This window comes from Entelurus aequoreus, linkage group LG07, assembly GCF_033978785.1.
Source record: "Entelurus aequoreus isolate RoL-2023_Sb linkage group LG07, RoL_Eaeq_v1.1, whole genome shotgun sequence".
Taxonomy (NCBI): domain Eukaryota; kingdom Metazoa; phylum Chordata; class Actinopteri; order Syngnathiformes; family Syngnathidae; genus Entelurus; species Entelurus aequoreus.
Window position 1 is genome coordinate 7,287,473 of NC_084737.1, and position 26,004 is coordinate 7,313,476.

General features: G+C 35.9%; 1 protein-coding gene across 2 annotated transcripts in view; it reads left to right on the forward strand.

The window, feature by feature from the left end:
- dgkaa (diacylglycerol kinase, alpha a) overlaps nt 1–25,579 on the forward strand; it is a 99,479-nt gene extending 73,900 nt beyond the window's left edge. For both annotated transcript variants that reach the window (XM_062052508.1, XM_062052509.1), the window contains exons 12-26: nt 63–151; nt 243–362; nt 2,159–2,257; nt 3,942–4,019; nt 4,102–4,175; nt 9,117–9,191; nt 9,251–9,336; nt 9,479–9,568; nt 11,239–11,399; nt 17,997–18,061; nt 18,132–18,222; nt 18,584–18,770; nt 20,445–20,562; nt 20,883–20,943; nt 24,115–25,579. In XM_062052508.1, coding sequence (XP_061908492.1) covers nt 63–151; nt 243–362; nt 2,159–2,257; nt 3,942–4,019; nt 4,102–4,175; nt 9,117–9,191; nt 9,251–9,336; nt 9,479–9,568; nt 11,239–11,399; nt 17,997–18,061; nt 18,132–18,222; nt 18,584–18,770; nt 20,445–20,562; nt 20,883–20,943; nt 24,115–24,195 — 1,475 coding nt within the window. In that variant the 3' untranslated portion in view covers nt 24,196–25,579. The remainder of the gene's footprint in view (nt 1–62; nt 152–242; nt 363–2,158; nt 2,258–3,941; nt 4,020–4,101; nt 4,176–9,116; nt 9,192–9,250; nt 9,337–9,478; nt 9,569–11,238; nt 11,400–17,996; nt 18,062–18,131; nt 18,223–18,583; nt 18,771–20,444; nt 20,563–20,882; nt 20,944–24,114) is intronic.
- Nucleotides 25,580–26,004: the final 425 nt, after the last annotated feature.

Consider the following 26,004-nt stretch of genomic DNA (forward strand, 5'->3'; position numbering starts at 1 on the left):
AGTACCGGCAGCCGCCACAAGGGGGCGACAGAACCCAGAGCCGTGTGCCCTTGTTCCTACAGGCTGCAAGTACACCGTGCACGGCCGCTGCGCCAACAGGAACCCGGCCCCTTGCGCCAGAACCTACGTCAAGTCCAAGAAAGAAACAGGGGTACGGCGTTCCCACGGCAACACTCATAATCCTGTTTCTTTTTTTATTTTGTTTATCCGGTCCTTCGAGTGAGTTATTCCCCTGGCTTTAGGTTCCCGTGCACGACTGGGTGAGCGGCAACTGCGACTCCAGGAAGTGCGACAAGTGCCAGAAGAAGATCAAGAGCTTCCAAGGCCTGACGGGCAAACACTGCGTGTGGTGCCACTCCATGGTCAGCATAGCAACCTAGCATAGCAACCTTTTCCGACAATTCTTCCAACTTTATGGAGACCGTATGGGCAAGGCACTGCTCGGAGGAGTCGTGCCAAACAAGCAAAAAGACACATTTTCCCTTCTTGTAGACTTTTGTCCGTTTATGGCACCCAATATGATAAGTACAAAACCCAAAAGCAGTGACGTTGTCACTTTTTGTAAATGGTAAATAAAAAGAGAATACAATAATTTGCAAATCCTTTTCAACTTATATTCAATTGAATAGACTGCAAAGAGAAGATATTTAACGTTCAAACTGGTAAACTTTGTTATTTTTCGCAAATATTAGCTCATTTGGAATTTGATGCCTGCAACATGTTTCAAAAAAGCTTGCACAAGTGGCAAAAAAGACTGAGAAAGCTGAGGAATGCTCATCAAACACTTATTTGGAACATCCCACAGGTGAAAATGCTAATTGGGAACAGGTGGGTGCCACGATTGGGTATAAAAGCAGCTTCCATGAAATGCTCAGTCGTTCACAAACAAGGACGGGGCGAGGGTCACCACTTTGTCAACAAATGCCTGAGCAAATTGTCCAACAGTTTAAGAACAACTTTTCTCAACCAGCTATTGCAAGGAATTTAGGGATTTCACCATCTACGCTCCGTAATACCATCAAAAGGTTCAGAGAATCTGGAGAAATCACTGCACGTGAGCGGCAAGACCGAAGAATTCGATCCCTCAGGCGGTACTGCATCAAAAAGCGACATCAGTGTGTAAAGGATATCTCCACATGGGCTCAGAAACACTTCAAAAAACCACTGTCAGTAACTAAATTTTGTCGCTAAATCTGTAAGTACAAGTTAAAACTCTACTATGCAAAGCGAAAGCCATTTATCAACAACACCCAGAAACGCCGCCGGCTTCGCTGGGCCCGAGCTCATCTATGATGGACTGATGCAAAGTGGAAAAGTGTTCTGTGGTCTGACGAGTCCACATTTCAAATAGTTTTTGGAGACTGTGGACGTCGTGTCCTCTGGAACAAAGAGGAGAAGAACCTTCCGGATTGTTCCAGGCGCAAAGTGTAAAAGCCAGCATGTGTGATGGTATGGGGGTGTATTAGTGCCCAAGACATGGGTAACTTACACATCTATGAAGGCACCATTAATGCTGAAAGGTACATACAGCTTTTGGAGCAACATATGTTGCCATCCAAGCATTATCATGGACGCCCCTGCTTATTTCAGCAAGGCTATGCCAAGCCTCGTGTTACAACAGGGGGGCTTCATAGTAAAAGAGTGCGGGTACTAGACTGGCCTGCCTGTAGTCCAGACCTGTCTCCCATTGAAAATGTGTGGCACATTATGAAGCCTAAAATAGCACAACGGAGATTGAACAACTTAAGCTGTACATCAAGCAAGAATGGGAAAGAATTCCACTTCAAAAATGTGTCTCCTCAGTTCCCAAACGTTTACTGAGTGTTGTTAAAAGGAAAGGCCATGTAACACACTGGTAAAAATGCCCCTGTGACAACTTTTTTGCAATGTGTTGCTGCCATTAAATTCTAAGTTCATGATTATTTGCGAAAAAAAGGAAGTTTCTCAGTGTGAACATGAAATATCTTGTCTTTGCAGTCTATTCAATTGAATATAAGTTGAAAAGGATTTGCAAATCATTGTATTCTGTTTTTATTTACCATTTGCACAACGTGACAACTTGACTGATTTTAGGGTTTGTACAAACTATTCCACATTCAGGACCCTTTAAAGGTTAAAGGGCTTTGTCCTGTTCTGACATTTTCTCTCCGTCTTGCAGCGTCATGACGCGTGTGCGGCCGAGGAGCCCAGCGAGTGCACGTGCGGCCCGCTCCGAGACCACATCCTGCCTCCGTGGGCCGTCTATCCTGTCATTAAGGTTTGGTAACGCACAAATGCTCCATGTCTTGCTTTAAAGGACACCAATTCTGAAAAGGAGTAGTAAGAAGCGGAGTTTGTTTATCCCTGACGTTTTTCTACCACATTTTCTAAAGAAACGAGTACGACAAACAATAAATAAAAAAATACTAATAAACTAATATGAGTTTGGGGGAAAATAACTGGCAGTAAATTTCCTTCAGCAATAAATAAAATATGAAAGATGCTGAGAATAAATAGAATTAATAATGAATATATATTAAAATGTCAGATGTTAAGGATGAATGAATAAATATTTTGATGTTGGAGAAAATTTTTTGACAGAATTTAAATGTATTAATTAATTAATAGCAGGTGTCAGTAAAAGGAAAGGAAAATAAAAAATACAAATGAGCAAATTGAGGTTAAAGTGACTAAATTATTATAAACTATCATTATAATAGTTTAAATAATTTTTAATAATATTAAATAATATTTATATTTTTAATAACTATAATTTGTTACTATAATAATTTCATAAAATGGTTAACAATAATAATGCTAAATAATAACTATTATAATTACCATCATTATTATTAAAAAAATACAAGTAAAAGGGGTAATAGAATAAACAATAAACTGAGTTAATAATAAAAAATTGAAAATAAAATAATTGAAGTTAGGTAAAAAGAAGTAAGACAAATTAAAGACATAAAAGATAAATAAAAAAATACTAGAGTAATAAAATTGACAAACGCCCAATTCACAAGTAAATACGAGATGCCATTGAAGAGGAAAGATCAAGTTAAAGTACCAATGATTGTCACACACACACACACACACACACTAGGTGTGGTGAAATTTGTCCTCTGCATTTGACCCATCCACTTGTTCACCCCCTCGGAGGTGAGGGGAGCAGTGGGCAGCAGCGGTGGCCACGCCCGGGAATCATTTTTGGTGATTTAACCCCCAATTCCAACCCTTGATGCTGAGTGGCAAGCAGGGAGGTAATCGGTCCCATTTTTATAGTCTTTGGTATGACTCGGCCGGGGTTTGAACTCACAACCTACCCATCTCAGGGCGGACACACTAACCACTAAGGAAAGGTGATAATCAAATAACGACAGTGGCGACTTGTTCAGGGTGTACCCCGCCTACCGCCCGAATGCAGCTGAGATAAGCTCCAGCACCCAAGGGACAAGCGGTAGTAAATGGATGGAAGGAAAATAGTCTTAATAATTATCATAAAATTTACAAGTAAAAAGACATATATATAAAATAAATAATTCTAAGTAAGTAAAGACAAAGTTTAGCTAAAGATGAAAAATAAATAAATACTGGAATAAAAGTTTCAACACAAATGCCCAGTTCATAAGTAAATAGTGATATTGATGTATTATGAATAAATGAAATATATAGTTCGACTTGAAGTGCTCTCATAGTGGAGTGTGAGCCATGTGAGATACACTTACAATGTTGCATCATTGGTTGTTTAAATGATAAAGTTCTCATTGATAATTGCAAAGTAAGGATAATTCACAAAAATACATTTAACTAATATTTCTGTCAACTGATCTTTGTTGTTTATAATGATATTATGTACGTTGGAATTGTTTAGTTTTCTCTCCTAATTGACACTTTTTGCTGCTCACATGCTAGATGCTAATAATGCTAACAATATTGAATTGTCTTATTTTGTAATAAAGGACAGATCCAACAACGGCTGCTCCGCTCAGACGGACGACGCTGAGCTCAACACAACTCCTGACGGACAGATCCTCCAGGTACGTTTCCAAAAATATTTTTTTCTTTATAACGACATCAAATCTTTACAAAGTTTTTCTTTTTGCTTTCATGTTGTGACAGATCAGCCCCGTGCCCAACACACACCCTCTTCTTGTGTTTGTCAACCCCAAAAGTGGAGGCAAGCAGGGGGAAAGGTGAGACGTAACATTCCACAAAAATAACATGTATGAAGAAATCAGGATGATTGTGTACTTTACTCATAAGTAGATTAACTAGAAATATAAGTCAAGTGGTACCTTCCAGTTTTGCGATGCACAAGCTGTCTCCCTGTGTGTGTATATATGTATGTATGTATATATATATATATATATATATATATATATATATATATATATATATATATATATATATATATATATATATATATATATATATATATATATATGTATGTATGTATGTATGTATGTATGTATGTATGTATGTATGTATGTATGTATGTATGTATGTATGTATGTATGTATGTATGTATATGTGTATATATCAGGGGTCACCAACCTTTTTGAAACCAAGAGCTAGGGTACTGATTAATGCGAAGGGCTACCAGTTTGATACACACTTAAATAGTGAAGTGAAGTGAATTACATTTATATAGCGCTTTTTCTCAAGTGACTCAAAGCGCTTTACATAGTGAAACCCAATATCTAAGTTACATTCAAACCAGTGTGGGTGGCACTGGGAGCAGGTGGGTAAAGTGTCTTGCCCAAGGACACAACGGCAGTGACTAGGATGGCGGAAGCGGGGATCGAACCTGCAACCCTCAAGTTGCTGGCACGGCCGCTCTACCAACCGAGCTATACTAATATACTATATTAAATTGCCAGAAATAGCCAATTTGCTCAATTTACCTTTAACTCTATGTTATTATTAATAATTAATGATATTTACACTTAATTGAACGGTTTAAAAGAGGAGAAAACACGAAAAAAATGACAATTAAATTTTGAAACATAGTTTATCTTCAATTTCGACTCTTTAAAATTCAAAATTCAACCGAAAAAAAGAAGAGAAAAACTAGCTAATTCGAATCTTTTTGAAAAAATTAAAAAAATTATTTATGGAACATCATTAGTAATTTTTCCTGATTAAGATTAATTTTAGAATTTTGATGACATGTTTTAAATAGGTTAAAATCCAATCTGCACTTTGTTAGAATATATAACAAATTGGACCAAGCTATATTTCTAACAAAGACAAATCATTATTTCTTCTAGATTTTCCAGAACAAATTTTTTAAAAGAAATTCAAAACACTTTGAAATAAGATTTAAATTTGATTCTACAGATTTTCTAGATTTGCCAGAATAATTTTTTTGAATTTTAATCATAATAAATTTGAAGAAATATTTCACAAATATTCTTCGTCGAAAAAACAGAAGCTAAAATGAAGAATTAAATTAAAATGTATTTATTATTCTTTACAATAAAAAAAAACAAATTTACTTGAACATTGATTTAAATTGTCAGAAAAGAATAGGAAGGAATTTAAAAGGTAAAAAGGTATATGTGTTTAAAAATCCTAAAATCATTTTTAAGGTTGTATTTTTTCTTTAAAATTGTCTTTCTGAAAGTTATAAGAAGCAAAGTAAAAAAATTAATGAATTTATTTAAACAAGTGAAGACCAAGTCTTTAAAATATTTTCTTGGATTTTCAAATTCTTTTTGAGTTTTGTCTCTCTTAGAATTAAAAATGTCGGGCAAAGCGAGACCAGCTTGCTAGTAAATAAATAAAATTTAAAAAATAGAGGCAGCTCACTGGTAAGTGCTGCTATTTGAGCTATTTTTGGAACAGGCCAGCGGGCTACTCATCTGGTCCTTACGGGCTACCTGGTGCCCGCGGGCACCGCGTTGGTGACCCCTGGTATATATGTATGTACTGTATGTATATGTATATATATATATATATATATGTATATACATACATAGCCTTCCCCTTTTCTTAGGGGCACTCACCTTTTGTTTATTTTTGGTTTAAGCATTAGACACCTTTTTACCTGCACACTGCCTCCCGCTGTTTCCGACATCTACAACGCAATTAGCTACCTGCTGCCACCTACTGATATGGAAGAGTATTACACGGTTACTCTGCCGAGCTCTAGACAGCACCGACACTCAACAACAACACATCATGTGCAGACTATAATTACTGGTTTGCAAAAAATATTTTTAACCCAAATTGGTGAAATTAGATCATCTCCCACGGCACACCAGACTGTATCTCACGGCACACTAGTGTGCCGCGGCACAGTGGTTGAAAAACACCGCACTAGTCGACTAATCGTTAAGACAGTTGTTGACTCATCACTATCAAAATAATCTTTAGTTGCATCCCAGATTGATTGGCAACACTAAATGGTCCCTAGTGTGTGAATGTTGTCTGTCTATCTGTGTTGGCCCTGTGATGAGGTGGCGACTTGTCCAGGGTGTACCCCGCCTTCCGCCCGAATGCAGCTGAGATAGGCTCCAGCACCCCCCGCGACTCCGAAAGGGATAAGCGGTAGAAAATGGATGGATGGATAGTACCGCTATACTATGCTAGTACTGGTGTACCGTACAACCCTAATACACATATATACAGTATATATATATATATATATATATGTATGTATATTTATTTATTTATTTAATTGATTTTAGACAATTATGATATGAGTGGATTTAGAATCGAGATTTGGATGTAAATGGAATTTTTTGTGCACCCCTCATAAATCAATTATTTGAATGCTTATGTTTTGGGGACGGCGTGGCGAGGTTGAATTCCAGGTTTTGCGGGACATTTTTCCCATTCAAAATAAATTGGACATTTTTCAAACTTCCTCCATTTCCGCATTTTTCCACCGTTTCAAACCATTCCACCTTCAACACATTCCACTCATCCTGGACATTCAAACGATCATTTTCTCAAGTTAAAATTTTTTCCAGGAATTCCTAAAATACCCATTTTATCAAACCCCTTTTTCCTGTCGACTACTCCGTCCATATTTTTCAACCCACTTCAACCGCTCCTCTTAATCAGGACAAAAAAACAAAGTTGTTTTTTTTTTAATTGGAAAAATTCCCCGTTTTCCCGAAATTCCAGGAATTCCGTAATACCATTTCTCAATTAAAAATACTACTACGTCAACATTTGAAAAATTCCAACACCAACTTATTCAGAACATTTACATTTTTTAGCATTTTCTTCAAAATTCCCTCTTTTCCCAAATTTCCGTGAAATTCCCATTGAAAAGAATGGGACCTTTCTAGAAGTTCCACAATTCCCACATTTTTTATCCGATTCAAACCGTTCCAACTTCAAGTATACAGTATATTTATGTAGATTTATTTATTTGATTTTTGACAATTATGATATGACTGGATTTAGAATCGAGATTTGGATGTAAATGGAATTTTTTGTGCACCCCTCATAAATCAATTATTTGAATGCTTATGTTTTGGGGACGGCGTGGCGAGGTTGAATTCCAGGTTTTCCGGGACATTTTTCCCATTCAAAATAAATTGGACATTTTTCAAACTTCCTCCATTTCCACATTTTTCAACCGTTTCAAACCACATTCCACTCATCCTGGACATTCAAACGATAATTTTCTCAAGTTAAATTTTTTTCCAGGAATTCCTAAAATTCCCATTTTATCAAACCCCTTTTTTCTGTCGACTACTCCGTCCATATTTTTCAACCCACTTCAACCGTTCCTCTTAATCAGGACAAAAAAACAAAGTTGTTTTTTTTTTAATTGGAAAAATTCCCTATTTTCCCGAATTTCCAGGAATTCCGTAATACCATTTCTCAATTAAAAATGTTACTGCGTCAACATTTGAAAATTTCCAACACCAACTCATTCAGAACATTCACATTTTTTAGCATTTTCTAAAAAATTCCCTCTTTTCCCAAATTTCCGTGAAAATCCCATTGAAAAGAATGGGACCTTTCTAGAAGTTCCACAATTCCCACATTTGTTATCCGATTCAAACCGTTCCAACTTCAAGTATACAGTATATTTATGTATATTTATTTATTTGATTTTTGACAATTATGATATGACTGGATTTAGAATCGAGATTTGGATGTAAATGGAATTTTTGTGTACCCCTCATAAATCAATTATTTGAATGCTTATGTTTTGGGGACGGCGTGGCGAGGTTGAATTCCAGGTTTTCCGGGACATTTTTCCCATTCAAAATAAATTGGACATTTTTCAAACTTCCTCCATTTCCGCATTTTTCCACCGTTTCAAACCATTCCACCTTCAACACATTCCACTCATCCTGGACATTCAAACGATCATTTTCTCAAGTTAAATGTTTTTCCAGGAATTCCTAAAATACCTATTTTATCAAACCCCTTTTTTCTGTCGACTACTCCGTCCATATTTTTCAACCCACTTCAACTGCTCCTCTTAATCAGGACAAAAAAACAAAGTTGTTTTTTTTTTTAATTGGAAAAATTCCTGGTTTTCCCGAATTTCCAGGAATTCCGTAATACCATTTCTCAATTAAAAATACTACTACGTCAACATTTGAAAATTTCCAACACCAACTCATTCAGAACATTCACATTTGTTAGCATTTTCTAAAAAATTCCCTCTTTTCCCAAATTTCCGGGAAATTCCCATTGAAAAGAATGGGACCTTTCTAGAAGTTCCACAATTCCCACATTTTTTATCCGATTCAAACCGTTCCAACTTCAAGTATACAGTATATTTATGTATATTTATTTATTTGATTTTTGACAATTATGATATGACTGGATTTAGAATCGAGATTTGGATGTAAATGGAATTTTTTGTGCACCCCTCATAAATCAATTATTTGAATGCTTATGTTTTGGGGACGGCGTGGCGCCGTTGGGAAAGTGGCCGTGCCAGCAACCTGAGGGTTCCTGGTTCGATCCCCACCTTCTACCAACCTTGTCACGTCCGTCGTGTCCTTGAGCAAGACGCTTCACCCTTGCTCCTGATGGGTGGTGGTTAGCGCCATCAGTGGGTGAATGTGGAAATAGTGTCAAAGCACTTTGAGTACCTTGAAGGTAGAAAAGCGCTATACAAGTATAACCCATTTACCATTTTGGGTTTTTTTCAGGGTCCTGCGTAAATTTCAGTACTTGCTGAACCCTCGACAGGTGTACAACCTCTCCAATGGCGGACCAGCGGCGGGGTGAGCAGGCGACAGTCGTGTGGTGTTCAAATGTCCACTTACTGTGTGTTTGTCGTCAGCCTGAGCTTCTTCAGGAACATTCAGGACTTCAGGATCCTGGTGTGCGGCGGCGACGGTACAGTGGGATGGATTCTGGACGCCATCGGTGAGATTGATGAGCGACAACTCCCACTTGTAGCCAGCAGATCCTCACTGAAGTCCTCCTGGAGACCTGCGCCTACACTCCCAAAGGTCAAAGGCCATATGTGTTTTTGCTCAACTTCTGTCTTGTCCGTTGACCCCATCAGACAAAGCCAACCTGCTGGTGAAGCCGCACGTGGCCGTGCTCCCTCTGGGCACAGGAAACGACCTGGCTCGGTGTCTGCGTTGGGGAGGAGGTGAGAGACTTGGTTGTGATCGGCGCACTCATGGAGCGGGTTTTCATTTTAGCGGCAGACGACATTTGAACCTTAGGGACAGTTTATTGGAGCGGCACCTTTATCCAGATCTGCACCAAAGTAGAACACATGAACACGTGTCCATTGTCACACAAAAGCACCAAACCGTACAAAATAATAATGATTCTATTAACAAAATGATGTGTGAATACCAATCTTCAATTTTTGCATGAAAGTTTAATCGTTTATGCTAATTAAGTGCATGTAACCCCAAATATATTATACTCAAATGTATAATATATATTGTTATATGGGATGATATTATTTTCATTGGTGTAATTATTTAACTAATTTATATGATTTATTAATATGTTACTATTATGTGTTGTTTCACCTAGAAATTAATAATTATTGATTTATTGTGTGAATGCTCCAAAGCATTCACACATATGCTTTTCTACACAATATGTAAAATTCATCTTTCTTCTTCTTCTTCTTCTTCTTCTTTTTCTTCTTCTTCTTTCTCTTTATCTTTTTGTTTGTCTTTTTCTTTTTCTTCTTCTTTTTCTTCTTCTTCTTCTTCTTCTTCTTCATCTTCTTTTTCTTTTTCTTCTTCTTTTTCTTCTTTTTCTTTTTCTTCTTCTTCTCCTCCTTCTTCTTCGTCTTCTTTTTCTTCTTCTTCTTCTTTTTCTTTTTCTTTGTCTTTTTCTTTTTTTTCCTACTTTTTTCTTCTATCTTTCTTCTTCTTCTTCTCCTCCTCCTGCGCCTTCTTCTTCTTCTTTTTGTTTTTCTTCTTCTTCTTCTTCTTCTCCTCCTCCTCGTCCTTGTCCTTCTTCTTCTTCTTCTTCTTCTTCTTCTTCTTCTTCTTTTTGTTTTTCTTCTTTTTCTTGTTCTTGTTCTTCTTCTTCTTTGTCTTTGTCTTTTTGTTTTTGTTTTTCTTCTTCTTTTTCTTTTTCTTCTTCTTTTTCTTCTAACTTTCTTGTTCTTTTTTTCTTCTTCTTCTTCTTTTTCTTCTTTTTCTTTTTCTTTTTCTTCTTCCTCTTCTTCTTCTTCTACTTCTTTTTCTTCTTCTTCTCCTCCTCCTTCTTGTACTTCTTTTTCTTTTTCTTCTTTTTGTTTTTCTTCTTCTTCTACTTCTTCTTCTTCTTGTCCTTGTCCTCCTCCTCCTTCTTCTTCTCCTCTTCCTCCTCCTCCCCCCCTCCTCCTCCTCCTCCTCCTTCTTGTTTTTCTTGTTTTTCTTCTTCTTCTTTTTCTTCTTTGTCTTTTTGTTTTTCTTCTTCTTTTTCTTCTTTTTCTTCTTTTTGTTTTTCTTCTTCTTTCTCTTCTTCTACTTCTTTTTCTTTTTCTTGTCAAAGCGTTCCAACTTCAAACTGTTCAGCCTATTTGGGAATCGCGGGCTTTCCCTTGACAAATTCCAAACATTTCCAGATTTTCCAGAATTCCGGGTTTTCCGGGACATTTTTCCCATTCAAAATTTTTAAAACTTCCTCCGTTTTGAACCATTCCACCTTCAACACATTCCACTCATCCTGGACACACCATGATATTATAATGTGTAAAAAAAAAAGAATGTAAAAATTATTAATTTACTTTAAAATACGGTACTTCCTGGTTGATGGTAAACAAGAAGTGGAATCTTATTTCAAAATAAAACAGTTTTCCCGTGGCAGGTTACGACGGTGAAGACCTGAGTCGCATCCTGAAGGACATCGAGGGCAGCTCCCAGGTTCTGATGGACCGCTGGAGCGTGCAGGTCATCACGGAGGAGGACCAAGAGAAGGGCGACCCCGTGCCGTACGAAATCATCAACAACTACTTCTCCATTGGCGTGGTGAGCCTCCGCAAAGACGCGTGTCGTTGACCACAGTCGTTTTGTTTTTGTTTGTCGGACACGTGTCCATTTACACAAACATTTTGTTTTGGACTGGTTGACTCTAGCATTCTGCGGCGTACAGACCTCTAATGTAAAAAAAATTTAAAAATTTAATTTTTTAAAACTTTTTTTGCATGTTAGCATATAGGCTACGTCATGGTTTGTGTACGTTAGCATTAGACAGACAGGACTTTGCCATTTGTGTTTCATTTTTGGGGGAATGCTTCTGTCAATTCAAAGTGCAAAAAGTTCCTCAAATAAAAGTAAAAAAAATATTTTTGAGGCGCAATATTTTTGTTAGTTTTTCTGTACATTAGCTAGCAGGCTACTCCTTTGTTTTTGGACGTTAGCATTAGACACACAGGACTTTAACTTTTGTGTCTCGTTTTTGGGGGAATGCTTCTGTCAATTTAAAGCGCAAAAAGTTGCTCAAAATTTTTTTTTTGAGGCACCATATTTTTGTTAGTTTTTCTGTACATTAGCCAGCAGGGTACTCCATGGTTTTTTTACGTTAGCGTTAGACAGACAGGACTTTAACTTTTGTGTCTCATTTATGGGGGAATGCTTCTGTCGAATCAAAGTGCAAAAAGTTGCTCAAATTAAAGTAAAAAAAACATTTTTGAGGCACCATATTTTTGTTAGTTTTTCTGTACATTAGCTAGCAGGCTACTCCTTGGTTCTCGTACGTTAGCATTAGACATTCAGGACTTTACCATTTGCGTTCTGTTGTGGGGGGAATGCTTTGTTGTGATTCAAAAGACAAAAAAATGCTCAAATAAAAGTAAAAAACAATTTTTGAGGCGCCATATTTTTGTTAGTTTTTCTGTACATTAGCTAGCAGGCTACTCCATGGTTTTTGTACGTTAGCATTAGACAGGCAGGACTTTAACTCTTGTGTTTCATTTTTGGGGGAATGCTTCTGTCAATTTAAAGTGCAAAAAGTTCCTTAAAATAAAAGTAAAACATTTTTTTTGAGGCCCGATATTTTTGTTAGTTTTTCTGTACATTAGCTAGCAGGCTACTCCATGTTTTTTGTACGTTAGCATTAGACAGACAGGACTTTAACTTTTGTGTTTCATTTTAGGGGAATGCTTCTGTCAATTTAAAGCGAAAAAAGTTCCTCAAATTTTTTTTTGAGGCACCATTTTTTTGTTAGTTTTTCTGTACATTAGCCAGCAGGCTACTCCATGGTTTTTGTACGTTAGCGTTAGACAGACAGGACTTTAACTTTTGTGTCTCATTTTTGGGGGAATGCTTCTGTCAATTCAAAGCGCAAAAAGTTGCTCAAATTAAAGTAAAAAAAACATTTTTGAGGCACCATATTTTTGTTAGTTTTTCTGTAAATTAGCTAGCAGGCTACTCCTTGATTCTCGTACGTTAGCATTAGACATTCAGGACTTTACCATTTGCGTTCTGTTGTGGGGGGAATGCTTTGTTGTGATTCAAAAGACAAAAAAATGCTCAAATAAAAGTAAAAAACAATTTTTGAGGCGCCATATTTTTGTTAGTTTTTCTGTACATTAGCTAGCAGGCTACTCCATGGTTTTTGTACGTTAGCATTAGACAGGCAGGACTTTAACTCTTGTGTTTCATTTTTGGGGAATGCTTCTGTCAATTTAAAGCGCAAAAAGTTCCTTAAAATAAAAGTAAAACATTTTTTTTTAGGCCCGATATTTTTGTTAGTTTTTCTGTACGTTAGCTAGCAGGCTACTCCATGGTTTTTGTACGTTAGCATTAGACAGACAGGACTTTAACTTTTGTGTTTCATTTTAGGGGAATGCTTCTGTCAATTTAAAGCGCAAAAAGTTCCTCACATTTTTTTTTGAGGCACCATTTTTTTGTTAGTTTTTCTGTACATTAGCTAGCAGGCTACTCTATGGTTTTTGTACGTTAGCATTAGACAGACTGGACTTTAACTTTTGTGTTAAATTTTTGGGGGAATGCTTCTGTCAATTCAAAGCGCAAAAAAATGGTCAAATAAAAGTAAAAAAGAACATTTTTGAGGCGCCATATTTTTGTTAGTTTTTCTGTACATTAGCCAGCAGGCTACTCCTTGGTTTTTGTATGTTAGCATTAGCATTAGCATTACCATTTGCGTTCTGTTGTGGGGGGGAAATGCTTTGTTATGATTCAAAAGACAAAAAGTTGCTCAAATAAAAATATAAAAATTGCGGCACGCCATATTTTCGTTAACGAGCTTGCTACTTCCTGGTTCTTGGAGAGCGACGTAAGACATGAGCAATAAACATTTTCGCTTAAGTCTGGCTAACGTGTGTAATTAAAGATTACATTTTTTTAAATTTGTGGGTAACCGACTAGTGTCAATTAGGACTGCCATTTTGTTGTTGTTTGTTACAGCAGTGTTTTTCAACCACTGTGCCGCGGCACACTACTGTGCCGTGAGATAGAGTCTGGTGTGCCGTGGGAGATGATCTAATTTCACCTATTTGGGGTAAAACATATTTTTTGTCAACCAGTAATTATAGTCTGCAAATAATGTGTTGTTGTTGAGTGTCGGTGCTGTCTAGAGCTCGGCAGAGTAACCGTGTAATACTCTTTCATATCAGTAGGTGGCAGCAGGTATTTACCGTATTTTTCGGACTATAAGTCGCTCCGGAGTATAAGTCGCACCGGCCGAAAATGCATAATAAAGAAGGAAAAAAAACATATATAAGTCGCATTTTTTGGGGAAATGTATTTGATAAAAGCCAACACCAAGAATAGACATTTGAAAGGCAATTTAAAATAAATAAAGAATAGTGAACAACAGGCTGAATAAGTGTACGTTATATGAGGCATAAATAACCAACTGAGAAGGTGCCTGGTATGTTAACGTAACATATTATGGTAAGAGTCATTCAAATAACTATAACATATAGAACATGCTATACGTTTACCAAACAATCTGTCACTCCTAATCGCTAAATCCCATGAAATCTTATACGTCTAGTCTCTTACGTGAATGAGATCAATAATATTATTTGATATTTTACGCTAATGTGTTAATCATTTCACACATAAGTCTCTCCTGAGTATAAGTCGCACCCCCGGCCAAACTATGAAAAAAAATGCGACTTATAGTCCGAAAAATACGGTAAGTGCCCCTAAGAAAAGGCGTTGAAGCTTAGGGAAGGTTATGCAGAACTAAACTAAAACTGAACTGGCTACAAAGTAAGCAAAATCAGAATGCTGGACAACAGCAAAGACTTACTGTGGAGCAAAGACGGCGTCCACAATGTACAGCCGAACATGACATGACAATCAACAATGTCCACACAAAGAAGGATGAAAACAAAGTAGGTGCGGGAAATATCGCTCAAAGGAAGACATGAAACTGCTACGGTAAAATACCAAAAAAAGAGAAAAAGCCACCAAAATAGGAGCGTAAGACAAGACCTAAAACACTACACACAGGAAAAGAGTAATAAACTCCAAATAAGTGAGATGGTGATGTGACAGTACACCTACTTTGAGACAAGAGCTGTATTGATGCATGCTTGGTTATGCTTTAAAGTCATATCCAACAATTGCGACGAGGACTTTTTACTGTCAACTGAGTTTCGTTTTTTAATGATTTCTACTGGTGGTGTGCCTCCGCATTTTTTCAAGCGCCCTCTAGATCAGGGGTGGGTAATTAATTTTTACCGGGGGCCGCATGAGCAACCTGAGCACTGCTGGAGGGCCACACCAACAATATTTCAATTAAATTTTGCTCAAATTATTTTTGATATACCGTAAGATAAATAATAATTAGAGATGTCCGATAATATCGGACTGCCGATATTATCGGCCAATAAATGCTTTAAAATGTAATATCGTAAATTATCGGTATCGGGTTTTTTATTATCAGTATCGTGTTTGTTTGTTTTTTTTTGTTTTTTTTAATTAAATCAACATAAAAAACACAAGATACACTTACAATTAGTGCACCAACCCAAAAAACCTCCCTCCCCCATTCACACTCATTCACACAAAAGGGTTGTTTCTTTCTGTTATTAATATTCTGGTTCCTACATTATACATCAATATATATCAATACAGTCTGCAAGGGATACAGTCCGTAAGCACACATGATTGTGCGTGCTGCTGGTCCACTAATAGTACTAACCTTTAACACTTAATTTTACTCATTTTCATTCATTACTAGTTTCTATGTAACTGTTTATATATTGTTTGACTTTCTTTTTTATTCAGGAAAATGTTTTTAATTTATTTATCTTATTTTATTTTATTAATTTTTTTAAAAAGGACCTTATCTTCACCATACCTGGTTGTCCAAATTAGGCATAATAATGTGTTAATTCCACGACTGTATATATCGGTATCGGTTGATATCGGTATCCAGTGTTTCCCATAAACGGCCAAGATACCTGTGGCGGTGGGGGCGTGGCTATGGGCGTGGTCACCATGACATCATCGAGTAATTTGCATAATTTACTACAATGATTTGATTTTCTCTAAAAAGGCTCAAAAAAATGTATACTTACTCAATAATAATAACAGTTTTGTTTTAAACGTCCATCCATCCATCCATTTTACAATATAATTACAACACTTTATGTACATATTTATATACAGATTTGAACAATAAGTTATTCACTGAAATATATTTATTAATTGTGGTTCTTACAAAAAATATATCTTATAAAATATAAAAGCTGAAATGTCTCTTAAAGCTCTGCCCCTTTAATTAGTGCATACTAAATAATTTAACTTTAGCCTACTACTACAACCATATTATTTACCAGCAACATAAAGTGAAACAGAGGCAGAGGTGTCCTGCCACAGTCAGTAACAAATAAACAGAAAACAGTAGTGGTGGTAGATAGACACAGAGCTTCATCAAACATCTGATCCACTGAACAAAGAGCTCCAAAAATCTTGAACTTTAGACTGCCATCACTTTTACTCCCTACACTTAACCATGTGTTTCCTACTGCCTGCAGACTTTGCATCCTTTGTTATATACACATGTTGTGTTTCTAATATAAATACATTTAATAAAGTCAAATACAAATAAGGCAACAAGAGAAGTATCCTACACTTCTCTTTTGCAAAGTAAATCTGAACAGCCGATATGGGCATCTACATCAACTATATGATTTGCCTGAGAAGCTGGAGAGGACAAAAAAAAAAAAAAGTTTTTTAAATTTTTACATTTTTTAATTTTTAATTTTATTTGTGGCGGACGTAATTCTTTCGTGGCGGGCCGCCACAAATAAATGAATGTGTGGGAAACCCTGGTATCGGTAATTAAGAGTTGGACAATATCGGAATATTGGATATCGGCAAAAAGCCATTATCGGACATCCCTAATAATATAATGGTAAATGGGTTATACTTGTATAGCGCTTTTCTACCTTCAAGGTACTCAAAGCGCTCTCAAAGCGCTTTGACACTATTTCCACATTCACCCATTCACACACACATTCACACACTGATGGAGGGAGCTGCCATGCAAGGCGCTAACCAGCAGCCATCAGGAGCAAGGGTGAAATGTCTTGCCCAAGGACACAACGGACGTGACTAGGATGGTAGAAGGTGGGGATTGAACCCCAGTAACCAGCAACCCTCCGATTGCTGGCACGGCCACTCTACCAACTTCGCCACGCCGCCCCATAATAATAATAATAATAATAATAATTTCATTTAGCCTAACTTAACTTTATACAAAAGCAGATTGCTTTTGATGGTTTTATTTTGAACACTGTCTTACACAACACTTCCTGATATACACCACCGTTCAAAAGTTTGGGGTCACCCAAACAATTTTGTGGCATAGCCTTCATTTCTAAGAACAAGAATAGACCGTCGCGTTTCAGATGAAAGTTCTCTTTTTCGGGCCATTTTGAGCGTTTAATTGACCCCACAAATGTGATGCTCCAGAAACTCAATCTGCTCAAAGGAAGGTCAGTTTTGTAGCTTCTGTAACGAGCTAAACTGTTTTCAGATGTGTGAACATGATTGCACAAGGGTTTTCTAATCATCAATTAGCCTTCTGAGCCAATGAGCAAACACATTGTACCATTAGAACACTGGAGTGATAGTTGCTGGAAATGGGCCTCCATACACCTATGTAGATATTTCACCAAAAACCAGACATTTGCAGCTAGAATAGTCATTTACCACATTAGCAATGTATAGAGTGTACTTCTTTAAAGTTAAGACTAGTTTAAAGTTATCTTCATTGAAAAATAAGGACATTTCAATGTGACCCCAAACTTTTGAACGGTAGTGTATAATACAATGCAAAAATGTCAATTTCTGTCACTTTATCCTGCATCCTCTTTAAAAGTCCAACATTTTTCCCCGTCAGATTTGGACAACCATCTGTTGTCGCAGCTGCCAGCTTGTCCCATTTCAGTCCTAACGCATTTACCTATGTGTACAAGTCATTACCTGTGGTTGTCTCTTTAATGAATTTGAATGATTTCCGCCGGTGGTGTGCCTCCGCATTTTTTCAACGCAAAAAAAATGTGCCTTGGCTCAAAAAAGGTTGAAAAACATGTGTTTTTGTTTGACTGACGCGTGTCGTTAAATGTCCCCGCCACACAGGACGCCTCCATCGCTCACCGCTTCCACATGATGAGGGAGAAGCATCCACAGAAGTTTAACAGCAGGTGACATCTGCACCACATTGGCGTGGAGGACCGGCGGCATTAAAAACTATTTTTTTTGTAACGTGTGCAGGATGAAGAACAAGCTGTGGTATTTTGAGTTCGCCACCTCGGAGACCATCTCGGCCTCCTGCAAGAAGCTCAGCGAGAGTCTGAGCATGGAGGTGAGACCGCCACGGTAAAAATCAGCACCACTCAGTGGCCTAGTGGTTAGAGTGGCCGCCCTGAGATGGGTAGGTTGTGAGTTCAAACCCTAGTCATACCAAAGACTATATAAATGGGAGCCATTACCTCCCTGCTTGGCACTCAGCATCAAGGGTTGGAATTGGGCGTTAAATCACCAAAAAATATTCCCGGGCACGGCCACCGCTGCTGCTCACTGCTCCCCTCACCTCCCAGGGGGTTGATCAAGGGTGATGGGTCAAATGCAGAGAATAATTTCGCCACACCTGGTGTGTGTGTGTGTGACTATCATTGGTACTTTAGCCACAAGGCCACACCATCATGGCGTCTTTCTGTCCCCAGTGCTGCGGGACTCCTCTGGACCTGGGCGCCTTCTCCCTGGAGGGCGTGGCCGTCCTTAACATTCCCAGCATGCACGGCGGCTCCAATCTGTGGGGCGAGACCAAAAAGGGGGACGCTAAGGGGCCGAGCGGTCAGGACGAGCCCGACGTCATCGTGGACCCGGAAGTCCTCAAAGTGACCGGTCAAGGTATTTGGACTCCTTTTAGGTGGGTCACTACGAGGGTAGTACCGGTACTAGTATAGTACCGCCATACTAATGAATCATATTCGGTACTATACCGCCTCTAAAAAGTAACGCCCCCCCACCCCCACCTCCCCTCTTTTTAACTGGCATGACGGCGCGTCGTCTTGTTGTGACATTGCTAGTTTTACGAGCAGAGGAGCATGTTGGGCAGCGCACACACAGAGTACTTACAAGCAGACACAGTGTGTAGACAGAAAAGGGAGAATGGACGCATTTTGGTGTAAAAAGTAAAGATAAAGGTGAAGTTATAACACTGAAACACCCTCAGGAAGAGCTGCTTTAAGATGGCCATCTGCACTCGGCAGTGTTTTAGCTACTTCTAAATCACTAATCATTGCCTCCATGGCGACAAAGTAGGTTTCTCGCAAGTATCATTATCACTGGAGGACGAGGAATAGCTAAACATGCTTCACTGCACACCGTAGGAGGATACAATAGCTCACCGGCGTCACAATGTAAATAAATGCCATGGGTGGATCTACACATGACATCCACTGTGATGATACCAAGTACAGGAGTGTATCTAGTCGATACTACTATGATTACATTGATATTTTTTATTGTCAGTAAATCTTTTTTCCTTTTTTAAAAACTCATGTTATGTTTATAAACTCAGTAAATACGTCCCTGGACACTTTGAATATGACCAATGTATGATCCTGTAACTACTTGGTATCGGATCGATACCTAAATGTGTGGTATCAGCCAAAACTAATGTAAAGTATCAAAGAAGAGAAGAATAAGTGATTATTACATTTTAACAGAAGTGTAGATAGAACATGTTGAAACGGAAAATAAGCAGATATTAACAGTAAATGAACAAGTGAATTAATAATCCATTTTATACAGCTTGTCCTTTATAATGTAGACAAAATAATAGGTGTATAAATGACACAATATGTTACTGCATAGACTAATTAGGAGTCTTTGTTTGTTTACTTACTACTAAAAGACAAGTTGTCTAGTATGTTCACTATTTTATTTAAGGACTAAATTACAATAATAAACATATGTTTCATGTACACTAAGATCTTTTGTTAAAATAAAGCCAATAATGCCATTTTTTGTGGGCCCCTTTATTTAGAAAAATATCAAAATACATTTTGGTACCGGTACCAAAATATTGTTATCGAGACCACCCTATCTTGACTTCTTGGCTTCAAAGCTTTACTTCCTGTGATTAATCATCTAAAACATTAATACATGTGTGCATTGTGTTCATTTCTATGGCAGAACCCAGGTGCTTTATTTTGAAGCTTGCTTTGCACTGAACAGGAAGTCACTGTTTTAATGTGGTGCAACTAGACAGTGGTTATGTCGGACTTAAGAATAACGGACTAAATTGCAATAATAAACATATGTTTAATGTACCCTAAGATTTTGTGGTCAATAATGATATTTTTTGTGGTCGCCTTTATTTAGAAAAGTATCGAAATACATTTTGGTACCGGTACCAAAATGTTGGTATCGGGATAACTCTAGTCACTGCATTAGGTACACCTGCCAATGAGATGAAGAAGTTGCATCGATGCGTTACTAAACTGACGCAGGATCACTACACGGCCACAAGATGGCAGCAAACAAGCTGGAAGTTTCATTTCTGTGGTTGCTTCGCAGACCTGAGCGACCGCCGACTGGAGGTGGTGGGCCTGGAGGGCGCCATGGAGATGGGTCAGATCTACACGGGCCTGAAGAGCGCCGTGAGGCTCGCCAAGACGTCGCAGCTCACCATCAGGTGACAAAGACACGCTTTGACTCGCCCGTCGGCCAGAGAGGGTGACGACTCGTCATTGTCACACGGTCCTGACTACCTCAGTTTGTGCACTTACGCTAATCACGCTCTGACAAGAAGGAGGCAGCAGATTAGCCGTTTACACACAAAGCCTACATTTACATAAGCTAGTTGTTGACGTGCTAATAGTCTCTAGACACATTAGCATAGACTACTTTTTTGTCCAGACTTGCAGTCATTTCACCTCCTAAAGTTTCAATCATTTTAGTGCAGTCCTGCTAACAGACAAACTAATAATGACACTTTCCATTCTGTCATGTCAGGACCAAGAAAGCGTTGCCGATGCAGATCGACGGGGAACCGTGGATGCAGCCGCCGTGCACGGTCGGTACAGTACCAACCACACCTGTGTTTGTCTACTTGGTTTCATATTGTTGTCTACTTCTTATTATATTGTTGTCTACTTCTTATTATATTGTTGTCTACTTCTTATTATATTGTTGTCTACTTCTTATTATATTGTTGTCTACTTCTTATTATATTATAGTCTACTTGTTATTATATTTTTGTCTACTTGTTATTATATTTTTGTCAACTTGTTATTATATTTTTGTTTACTTGGTTTCATATTTTTGTCTACTTCTTATTATATTTTTGTCTACTTATTATATTTGTGTCTACTTATTATATTTTTGTCAACTTATTATATTTTTGTCTACTTCTTATTTTTGTCTACTTGTTATTATATTTTTGTCTACTTGATTTCATATTTTTGTCTACTTCTTATTATATTTTTGTCTACTTGTTATTATATTTTTGTCTACTTGATTTCATATTTTTGTCTACTTCTTATTATATTTTTGTCTACTTGTTTTTATATTTTTGTCTACTTGTTATTATATTTTTGTCTACTTGTTTTTCTTTTTGTCAACTTATTATATTTTTGTCTACTTGTTATTATATTTTTGTCAACTTGTTATTATAATTTTGTCAACTTATTATATTTTTGTCTACTTGTTATTATATTTTTGTCTACTTGTTTTTATATTTTTGTCTACTTGTTTTTATATTTTTGTCTACTTGTTTTTATATTTTTTTCTACTTGTTATTATATTTTTGTCTACTTATTATATTTTTGTCAACTTGTTTTTATATTTTTGTCAACTTATATTTTTGTCAACTTGTTATTATATTTTTGTCTACTTGTTATTATATTTTTGTCTACTTGTTTTTATATTTTTGTCTACTGGTTATTATATTTTTGTCAACTTATTATTTTTTTAGTTTATTATATTTTGTCAACTTATTATATTTTTGTCTACTTGTTATTATATTTGTGTCTACTTGTTATTCTATTTTTGTCTACTTGTTTTTATATTTTTGTCTACTAGTTATTATATTTTTGTCTACTTGTTTTTATATTTTTGTCTATTTGTTTTTATATTTTTGTCTACTTTGTCTATTTGTTTTTATATTTTTGTCTACTTATTATATTTTTGTCTACTTGTTTTTATATTTTTGGCTTCTAGTTATTATATTTTTGTCTACTTGTTTTTATATTTTTGTCTACTTATTATATTTTTGTCTACTTGTTATTATATTTTTGTCAACTTATTCTATATTTGTCTACTTATTTTATTTTTGTCTACTTGTTTTTATATTTTTGTCAACTTATATTTTTGTCAACTTATTATATTTTTGTCTACTTGTTATTATATTTTTGTCTACTTGTTTTTATATTTTTGTCTACTTGTTTTCATATATTTTTCTACTTGTTATTATATTTTTGTCAACTTATTATTTTTTTAACTTATTATATTTTTGTCAACTTATTATATTTTTGTCTACTTGTTATATTTTTGTCTACTTGTTTTTATATTTTTGTCTACTAGTTATTATATTTTTGTCTACTTGTTTTTATATTTTTGTCTACTTGTTTTTATATTTTTGTCTACTTATTATATTTTTGTCTACTTGTTATTATATTTTTGTCTACTTATTATATTTTTGTCTACTTGTTATTATATTTTTGTCTACTTGTTTTTATATTTTTGTCAACTTATATTTTTGTCTACTTATTATATTTTTGTCAACTTGTTATTATATTTTTGTCTACTTGTTATTATATTTTTGTCTACTTGTTTTTATATTTTTGTCTACTTGTTATTATATTGTTGCCTACTTGTTATTATATTTTTGTCAACTTATTATATTTTTGTCTACTTGTTATTATGTTTTTTGTCTAAATAAATGATAAATGGGTTATACTTGTATAGCGCTTTTCTACCTTCAAGGTACTCAAAACGCTTTGACAGTATTTCCACATTCACACACACATTCACACACTGATGGCTGCCATGCTAGGCGCTAACCAGCAGCCATCAGGAGCAAGGGTGAAGTGTCTTGCCCAAGGACACAACGGACGTGACTAGGAAGGTAGAAGGTGGGAATTGAACCCCAGTAACCAGCAACACTCCGATTGCTGGCACAGCCACTCTATCAACTTCGCCACGCTGTCTACTTGTTATTATATTTTTATTTTCTTGGTGTTATATTTTTGTCTACTTGTTATTATATTTTTATTTTCTTGGTGTTATATTTTTGTCTACTTTTTATTATATTTTTATTTTCTTGGTGTTATATTTTTGTCTACTTGTTATTATATTTTTATTTTCTTGGTGTTATATTTTTGTCTACTTGTTATTATATTTTTATTTTCTTGGTGTTATATTTTTGTCTACTTGTTATTATGTTTTTTGTCTACTTGTTATTATATTTTTATTTTCTTGGTGTTATATTTTTGTCTACATGTTATTATATTTTTGTCAACTTATTATATTTTTGTCTACTTGTTATTATGTTTTTTGTCTACTTGTTATTATATTTTTATTTTCTTGGTGTTATATTTTTGTCTACTTGTTATTAGATTTTTGTCTACTTGTTATTAGATTTTTTTCTACTTATTAGATTTTTGTCTACTTGTTATTATATTTTTGTTTACTTGTTATTATATTTTTGTCTACTTGTTATTATATTTTTGTTTACTTGTTATTATATTTTTGTCTACTTATTAGATTTTTTTCTAGTTATTATATTTTTGTTTACTTGTTATTATATTTTTGTCTACGGGGGCGGCGTGGCGAAGTTGGTAGAGTGGTGGTGCCAGCAATCGGAGGGTTGCTGGTTACTGGGGTTCAATCCCCACCTTCTACCATCCTAGTCACGTCCGTTGTGTCCTTGGGCAAGACACTTCACCCTTGCTCCTGATGGCTGCTGGTTAGCGCCTTGCATGGCAGCTCCCTCCATCAGTGTGTGAATGTGTGTGTGAATGTGTGTGTGAATGTGGAAATACTGTCAAAGCGCTTTGAGTACCTTGAAGGTAGAAAAGCGCTATACAAGTTTTATCATTTATTTATCATTTACTTGTTATTATATTTTTGTTTACTTGTTATTATATTTTTATTTACTTGTTATTATATTTTTGTCTACTTGTTTTTATATTTTTGTCTACTTGTAATTATATTTTCTCATGAAAGGTTTGCTCTGTGCTTTCAGATCCACATCACACACAAGAACCAAGCGAGCATGTTGATGGCTCCTCAGGCCAAGTCGTCAGGATTCTTCAACTACAAATAGAAGCAGACTGTTTAGCAAACAGCACCATAAAGTTAGTAGTATTCCTAAAAATAGATTTATAACAACTAAAATCCAGGGCTTAATATATTCATTTTTTGTTACAAATCAGAAATGAACATAAGAAAAATAAGATGCCATAAAAGTGAATGTATCGCCATTTACAACCATGTGACTTCTCACAGCCAATCAGATCATCTGAATCAAAAAATCATACGGATACATTTTTTTTTTATTGATTTGATAATTGTTTTAAAAATACAAAAAAAATGTGGGCTTAATGTTAGGAATTTGCCATATTTTCCCACTTTTTCATTATTAAAAACATTTTAACAGAATACAATTGATGCTGCAGTTGCCAGACCCCACATACTTGATTATTGTATATATACTGACTTTAATGTTATTTTCTAAATATACAACGCCATGTAGGATCTAAATGTGCTTTAGAGAAGGTGCCTTTTCGTTTGCTTTTGTCTGGCTCGGGTCGACACACTGGGAGCTGTGCAAAAACTTGTAGTTGTGTTGTTGTTGTTGTTGTTGTTGTGGCTCCACAGATATCCTATAATAACTGTATTATTAATACAAAATAATAATATGTTTGGAAAGGACCAGGAGCTGAGGACTGAATGTTGATGAACGAGTGTTTGGTGGAACAGTATTTGTCTAATTATTATCATGTGTGTGTGTGTTCATGTTCATGATGTGTGTTTACATGAAGGACATCTTTCAGGCTCCAGAAGGATGTTTGTGCAGCCAATAATGTTGTCCTTTTTAAAGATGTTTACTATTTAAAAGCTCTTATCAAGTCAAATCATTCTAGAATATTCACTTACATGCTCTTGTGACTGCCCCAAGTAACAGAATGTATAATTCTATTTAATAAAAACCACCAGACGTCAGCACTTTTGACCTCATTTTCTCCCTAATTCAGCCAAGCTACACATCGTTGCGATCATGTTTTCTGTCACCAGAGGGCGCCATTTTATCTCTATAACTTCTAAAGTTAAGTTCTTTATAGTTATTTAATAAATACAATAGTAGTGTTTTGTTTTTTAAATCTGAACTCTATTACATTTAGACAGGTTTTTGCTTTTCTAAAACCAAGACATTTTATATAATTGTATTAAAAAAATAACTGTCCTATAGGGAATTTGTACGAGCATTTTGCAGTAAGTCCATACTGTTTATAAAAACCTGTTAAATATCCGAGGTGTCCCCAACTCAACACGAGGGACGTTATAATTAAATATGTTTACTATTTAAAAGCGCTTATCAAGTCAAATCATTCTAGAATATTCACTTAAATTATCTTGTGACTTCCTCATGTAACAGAATGTATAATTCTATTTAATAAAAACCACCAGACGTCAGCGCTTTTGGCCTCATTTTATCCCTAATTCAGCCAAGATACACATCGTTGCGATCATGTTTTCTGTCACCAGAGGGCGCCACTGTATCCCTTTAACTTCTAAGATTCAGTTATTTATAGTTATTTAATAAATACAATAGTAGTGTTTCGTTTTTAAATCTGAACTCTATTACATTTAGACAGGTTTTTGCTTTTCTAAAACCAAGACATTTTATATAATTTTATTTAAAAAATAACTGTCCTATAGGGGAATTTGTACGAGCATTTTGCAGTAAGTCCATACTGTTTATGAAAACGTGTTAAATATACGAGGTGTCCTAAACGCAACACGAGATACATTATAATCAAATTGGTTTACTATTTAATAGCTCTTATCAAGTCAAATTGTTCTAGAATATTCACTTACATGCTTTTGTGGCTGCCCCAAGTAAAAGAATGTA